Source organism: Paramormyrops kingsleyae, chromosome 1, assembly GCF_048594095.1.
Source record: "Paramormyrops kingsleyae isolate MSU_618 chromosome 1, PKINGS_0.4, whole genome shotgun sequence".
Lineage (NCBI taxonomy): Eukaryota > Metazoa > Chordata > Actinopteri > Osteoglossiformes > Mormyridae > Paramormyrops > Paramormyrops kingsleyae.
In genome coordinates, this window is record NC_132797.1 from 60,186,330 (window position 1) to 60,193,475 (window position 7,146).

The 7,146-nt window shown below is 43.7% G+C and overlaps 1 protein-coding gene across 3 annotated transcripts; it reads right to left on the bottom strand.

Moving 5' to 3' along the window:
• Positions 1–991: 991 nt before the first annotated feature.
• plekha3 (pleckstrin homology domain containing, family A (phosphoinositide binding specific) member 3) lies at positions 992–5,016 on the bottom strand. 3 transcript variants are annotated; one of them, XM_023810312.2, is made up of 8 exons: positions 4,603–5,016; positions 3,355–3,471; positions 2,916–3,071; positions 2,567–2,703; positions 2,129–2,299; positions 1,984–2,027; positions 1,648–1,763; positions 992–1,480 (listed from the first exon to the last, which is right to left on the bottom strand). In XM_023810312.2, exons 2-8 carry the CDS (start codon positions 3,374–3,376, stop codon positions 1,356–1,358), a joined length of 771 nt encoding a protein of 256 aa, XP_023666080.1. In that variant the 5' UTR covers positions 3,377–3,471; positions 4,603–5,016; the 3' UTR covers positions 992–1,355. The 3 variants fall into 3 exon arrangements, with proteins under 3 accessions (XP_023666080.1, XP_023666074.1, XP_023666067.1); XM_023810306.2 differs by having other exon boundaries at positions 4,617–5,015; XM_023810299.2 differs by lacking the exon at positions 4,603–5,016 and adding an exon at positions 3,695–4,579.
• Between the last annotated feature and the right edge of the window lie 2,130 nt (positions 5,017–7,146).

Here is a 7,146-nt window from a genome sequence, read left to right on the forward strand (position 1 = left end):
ATTAGTCACTAGCATAGTTGATGCCACTTTCATAACAGAAAGAAACATAAAATATGGTCAGTCCTAATGTACATATTTCCAAACACAAGTCGCTCCATCTTCATAGAAGACGGCAGCCTTTGGGAACAGAATGAGGTTTAACTAATTTTTTTTTTTAATACATGATTTGCACTCCCTAAGCCATGTTTGATTTTCGTACACAGGCATTTTCCTCCATTTTACTTTATCAGCTTTGGATCCAAATGAAACATTTTTTCAGTACAGTGTTCAACCAGCCCAAATGAGGATACCTGCTCAAAGGGTTAAAGATTAAAGATCAGCCAGCTGCTCAATCACCCAGTGGACAGGCAGGTATCTGTTTGAAAGGCCAAGTCAGCTGACTGTCCAGTCACCTATGCTGCACAAGTCTTCTGTGGTGTGTGGAAGAATGTCCTTTTGGTTGCATGCATCAACTCAGCTCAGGTGACCCGCTAACCTTAAAAGAATGGCTCCATAATCATTCTCAAAAACCGATAAGAGTTGGTACAGATTGAAAATGTGTCTTCAGCCTCTGAAGTGCCCCAGTGCTCATCCTGGACTGCTTATGATGGCTGACAGGGGTGGGGTTGGTCACGTGTGTTTCAGAGCCCTTACATACTCCTGGATCTAGAAAAATTACACTGTCCTGACAAGCAGATGCATGCAAGTAACCATCAAATGTAGGACCAACAGAACAGCGTGAGCTGGGAATGACATTTGGAACTGCACTGAGGTGCCGACATGAGAGTCATTAAAAATAATCCTGCCATTTTCTCCCATTAAAGCAAGTATACAAAAATGTGACTGTATCTACAGCAGTTGATAAACTGTATGGTTCCCATTCTGGCTCTGCTGGGGGGAATGCTGTTACTTTCAGCCTAAAATCCCATGTAAACATGCTGCAAATAAAAGGTGCATTTTATCCTGGCATTGTGTTGCTTCATGGCTGACAGATTGTAATAGACCCTTGAAATCACTTTTAAGGCAAATAGAACTTTTTTATCGTGACTGGGAACGAGCAAACACAGGTTCTGGACAGAATGAGTCGTATACCCACACAAGTGGTGGTGAGGCATGGCATGGTCAATCAGTCCTTGGTGTGGTGACGCCTTAGACGGTGAGTACATGGAGCACCCCCCCCCCCCCCCCCACTGCAACTGAGCCCATGAATCCAGTCCTCTGCACTCTGTTCTGTCATGTTGATCAATTAAAACCGGAAGAATACAAACATTTCAGGCATGTCTTTAAAAAAGTGCAGAGAAATCTTTTGACAGGAAGTAGCTGGTACTTCCTGTGGCAACAGTGTCTGCAAGAGTCCTTCATGTGGCGGTCAGAGTTCAAGTTGAGAGACTAGTAGTGGCCGACTCCGCCCCACCTGCCATCTTGGGGCTCATACTCATCTCCTCCGGGATGCTCAAGACAAGCTCACTGTTGACATTCACCTTGGAAGAGTGTACCAGCCCTTCATATGGAAACACAGCAGTGAAAATGAGTCAATTAAGCCAACAAGCTGCTCAAGAAATATGAATGGATGCAGACAGCTATCACTAAAGGTAAGACGGGTAAGAAAGCTGAGATGCTGGAGCACAGAAACATAAAAACTCAAAAAAAAAAAAAAGCGGCACCTACTGTCTGTCTCTGAGGTATAACCATCGCTCTGTGACTCCGTCTCTGAGGTGGTGTGGGCTCGTCTCGTGGAAAGCCGGTGATGGGGCATAGGGTTCTGCCCAGGGGACTGGCTGCTCCTGGAGGCACAGGGAAGCATAACCAGCCAGAGTTTATATATAAAACAAACAAACAAAAAAGTTTCAGCAGCACTCTGTGCTGCTGTTGTAGTGTTGTCTCACATAAATCATTATTCAAACCTGTACATTTATAAAACCCTAATTAAAAGATAATGAATGTCAAAATCAAGAATGCTCACTTTTAGAAAAATACCCAGAATACAATGCTTCCAAAGATTACCTGTCAAAACTGTATGTGCCTGGATGGCTGATGGAACGCTTCATCTGAAAATGATAGCGCAAACAGGGAAAAATTAAACATTTTTATATGAAAATATCTAAACATGTTAACAAAAAACTAGTAAACAACTGTGACGATGATTTACCCGGACCATCTGCATGGGGGACGGGGACAATGCAGAGATGACAGTGTCGGGCGGTGTTAACTGGAACATTTCTGTCTTGAACTTGGCATTTGCGATCTTCATGCATTCCTCTAACGTTTTGATAAATGTGTTGCAAGTGGCACTCAGTAAGGAGGAAGCATCATTCACACGCTGGAAGGAGGGTGAAAGGGAGGGAACAGTGCTGAGAAAGTATAACCCCAGTGTTCCAACTGAATCACACATGTTCACAGATTTACATAAGAAATACGCGTCAGTCCCAATACATGGGGGAGAGCTGAAGCCTGTCCCAGGCAGCATAAAGAACAATGCTGGGCTTCACCCTGGGTGGGGTCAGATCCTATATGAAATTCAGCTGAAACACACAGAACCCTCTTCCGGTGAAAAAACCCTAGTGAATGATGTTGGTGAGGCCACTACCTCGAAGCTGGGGGCTGACTGAGGGGCTTCATGCTCCACCGACTCCTGTATGGTGTGAACCTGCTGCACCAGCAGGTCACAGTAGAGGCGCAGCTCCGACATCTTTGTTTTCAGAGACTCTGTGGTTTCTGTTATATCTGACAGGGTGAGCAAAGGTTTCACTTACATTGTGCATGTGGACACAAACGTTTAAGACTTTCTACTAATGTGACTAAAGTTTTATGCAGTTATAAATCACCAGAGATGGGAATAACATCCCTGATGTTAAAACAGAGACGTTTTCACTGAACAAAATAGTAACTCATAAGCAGGAGAAACAGCCATAAACTCTGTGGATGAGGGTGGCTACCTTTTTCCTTTTTTGTCCGGCTGTCTATCAGGCAAGCCTTAGAGCTGCCGAGAGCCACAAGCCAGGTCTGCCTCTCAGCAGCATTGACTGCTTTCACATAGAAATGCTGCTCACCGGGGATGATCAGCTCGAGCCGGGCGCTGTCAGTCGGGTGAACTGGGAGACACACACACACACACACACACACACACACACACACACACGCACGCACGCACACCCGTACACACCTGAACACACGACTGAATAAGAACATCTAATAACCGATAAGAGTACAATTATTACAGCAGATGACTGTAGTAGCTAAACAATTCCTCAAATGCAGAAATTGCTACCGATTTCTTAAGAACTACGCATGACCACAAAAAACCTTACCACAACGCTGTAGTCACTGCAACATGCAATGAGGTACTTCTTACAGTGAGTTGGGCGACGATCTTACCTTTAATCTCACATACAGACATCTTTATGCTGCCCTTGCTGCCTTTGCAAACGTCGTCCTGGGAGTCGTAGTAGGAGAGGATGCCGCTGTCCAGCACGAACCAACGCGGCTGCCACCCTGGAGACATTAGTACAACTCCTTCAATATTTCTGACCATGCTGAAACACCCGCAGCACAGGGGCTGTACACAATAATGAACACAATAAAGCTCAAATGTAGCTTTGGTGCGATGAAGAAATCGCTGCGGAGACGGCGAGCTCAAGGCCTGACAGGCGGCATGCAAACGCACCAACAGCTGATATAAAACCAAGGTTCAAGAAAAAACCACATGCAAATTTACCGGTGATGTAGTTCGTCCATTTATACAGAATTCCCTCCATAATTTTCGTAAGATTTATCCAAACTTAAAGAGCCCGAAGCTAAACTACGGAACCGTGGACACCGCGCACAAACCAGCCGGTATACTGGGGCTACGAAAATCGTTACATCTACCAGGGACGTTCTGCGATCAGGGCACATTCGGCACTGTGTCCTGCGATGCGACGGAACCAGTAAACGCCGCCGGATCATTCATTTCTTATCGCCCGTTTGATGAAACCGACCCCGTCTCGCCGTTTACTTCCTGACTCGACCACAAACACGTGATGGACGTGGGGCAAGCCAATCTGATAAAGGGGCGGGACAAAACGACAAAATAGTGCGTCATATCCACGACGTTTTGAACACGGCGCTGTGTGTGAAAAAGGGTTGGGGGCTAGTTGGAGACAGGGGGAGGTTCGTTTGCATAAACGTTAGCCATATTTACAATAAAAGACAAGTACACAAAATAACCACCCACACAGTGCATTGCATTAGTACGACGGAGTTTTAGGGCCGCCATTAATAAAAATAAAAATATAAAACCTCCAGAATAAAGTCGGAACTTTCAAGATTAAAGTTGTAATTTGCCACAATAAAGTTATAATTCCAGAATAAAGTCATGAAGGTAGGAGAAAAAAACCTGCAATATCTCAAGAATAAAGTCATTCAAAACTATGCGAAAAGGTTCAGAATCGTGTAAGGACTTTGCGTGGCAAAATGAGGGACGTTGAACTTGAGGATATAGTAAAACTTTACTTTAGAATAGGATTCACAAACAAAGAGATCCTTGCTCTTCTGGCACATCAGCACCAAATCGTTATTAGTATTCGGACATTGAAAAGATTGTGTCACAAACTGCATCTGTTCAGAAGAAAGAACAATACGGACTTGAATGAACTTGCCGCTTTTGTTGAACGTGAGATCACTAGCAGCGGGAGTCTGCAAGGCTATCGATGGCTACATCTGCGTGCTGTTCAAAGAGGATATGTAGTGTCACAGGAGACAATGCGCAGACATCCCAAATCTTCCGGAAGTTCCCGCATATTGATAGCGGCTCCTGCTGTGTGTGGCTGTCCGACACCTATGGTCCGACAGTGTTGCCAGATCTCGCGAGATAAATAAGCAACCAGGCCTGTGAAAACAAGCCCAAAACAAGCGACTTTTTCTACGGAGCCCCCCTAGGTTCAGGGAAGAGAAAAATAAATAAACTGTGTGCAGTTTTACAATTCGTGGGGACGGATTTTAAACTGTGGATACAGATTGTCAATACAGTAGTTTATTTATTTTTCTCCCCCCTGACCTTCAGGACAATGACCACTGTGAGTGAGTGACGTTTAAAATTTAAACTTTAAATTTTAAACGTCACTCACTCACTGACGTTTTCCTAACCAGAAAAAAACAGATTGCCCTGCCCTGCCTATGATTGGCTAGTACTCGTTGCCATCTGGGTCAGAGCCAATTAGAAGCAGGATGTGGGTGGGAAAAACTGCTGTCTCTTGTGTGTATGGGGAAAGGGGAGGAAGGGAGGGAACAGTACTCTAGACAAACTCCTACGTTTAAATCGTTTATATCTGTCTATGGTTTAAATAACATATAGAAAATATCTGCTTGATAACTTATTATGGAGCTGGGATCAAGCCCAAATAAGCAACTACACTTTAGAAAGAAGCCCAAAAAAACGCGACCCGCGACTATCAATATTTGTAAGCGACTTTACAAAAAAACAAGCCCAAAGTCGCTTATAATAAGCGGACTTGGCAACACTGCTGTCCGATCTGCGATTCTTGCCAGATCTGCGTACGCATGCGTGACACCAGCCACCTATCGTGGCAGTGAAGTTATGGATACAGTAGGAAAAGTGTAGCATTTTTTTTCCCAAAATCTCACAAACTGTCTCTTAATTAGAAAATTGGTCGGTGATCTCTCACCTAGGGACATGGCGAACTGCCCCGTGTATCCCCAAACTATACAATCAAATGTATGTTAATTTATATCTGCTTTTTTCATACGGTGCGAAATCGAGTTAGGTACCGGTATATGTGTTATTATTGAATCTGTATAGTTTTCTTGCATAGAAGTTCCTGCATAGAAGAACAGGTGTTGTGCCGAATTCTGCACCCCTGCAGTGAAATGCACCCCCTGTCGGGAGCGCGCACTGCTCTTTTCTTCCATTCGAAGGGGGAAAAGACGTAGTTCCGTCAATCTAATTATGCAACAGAAATATTAAATTTCGCTTACACATTTAGAAGACCTTTATCACTGTTTCACTTCACAAAGGCTGAATTTAACCCCACATAAAAGTGATAAACTGTGACATGTAGACGATGAGCCCCGAACGAGAACGCAGGATATTTATTTGTCTCGTCATCAGTTTACTAGTTTGAGAACAAGGAAGTCCTTAATTGGCTTTAATAATCAAAGCAAATTACACAATATTATTCCCTATACATAATTAGTAATTTATTTTTCTCCACAATGAAGAGAATGTTCTGGCACAGTGATCTGAAATACATAAATAAAAAAGATATTTGTCTTTATGACGGTGAACTTAATTCTCCCCTTTGATTCTACCACGAAATACTGTTAGCAACCAACATATTTAAAGAAATAGATAATAATTACTGACTTACGGCAGCTAAATTGTTTCGTATACAAGAAACTGGTTCAGTAACTGTGTTATTAGTACCTTAATTACGAAGTTCGCAGTGTTTATTGATGTTGGTCCATTGTGCAGATTTATGAAAAGCATATTAGGAGGAGATCAACTGACAGGAACATGCAGGGGTGCGTCCTTATGCATAAGGGTATACTATGGAGTGAGATCACTGCCAAATATACGAGAGCGCAGACGCACAGATAAACCGAGCAAAACAGACACTACGAGCGCGCACTGCGCCTTTGGAACGCAGATAAGAGCGCTCGCTTCTCGCAGCCTCGCGCCTGATTCACCGTTTCGCGCTCGCTTCTCGCAGCCTCGCGCATGATTCACCGTTTCGCGCTCGCTTCTAGCGCTCGATTCACCGTTTCTCGCGCGCTTCTTAGTTTTCTGCTCGCTTCTGAAATCCGTGCGCGCTTCGCAATTTTCTGCTCGTTTTGTAATTAAAACAGGAAATTACGTCAAAGATTCAAGGCGTGTTAGCTGATTTCCGAGACTGTCGATTGAAAGCGCACAAAAGGGTATAGTTGCAGAACGTACACTCAGCTATATGCACGCTCAGCCACAACGGGAAGTGCAACCGGGGAAATCCTAATTGCTAAATTAGTGCTAATAAAGTGTTGGAACGATATTAAAAATTTTTAATCTGGCCTTTGTTGGTTTATTAAAATGTTAAAATACCAGATTAAGTTAATCAAGCTAAATGCTCGCCTGTTATTCTTGTAATTATTAGCATACTGGCCGTGGTAGCGTAGCGAGAGCACTGATGTTCCCTT

What these genes read in the sequence shown, in the direction of transcription:
- plekha3 (XM_023810299.2), bottom strand. Translation starts at nt 3,734, where the DNA reads ATGGAGGGAATTCTGTATAAATGGACGAACTACATCACCG. An exon ending in CCCCCATGCAGATGGTCCGG is followed by an intron (nt 2,028 to 2,128) that starts GTAAATCATCGT and finishes TATCATTTTCAG; the next exon opens with ATGAAGCGTTCCATCAGCCA. An exon ending in GGCACATACAGTTTTGACAG is followed by an intron (nt 1,764 to 1,983) that starts GTAATCTTTGGA and finishes CTGTGCCTCCAG; the next exon opens with GAGCAGCCAGTCCCCTGGGC.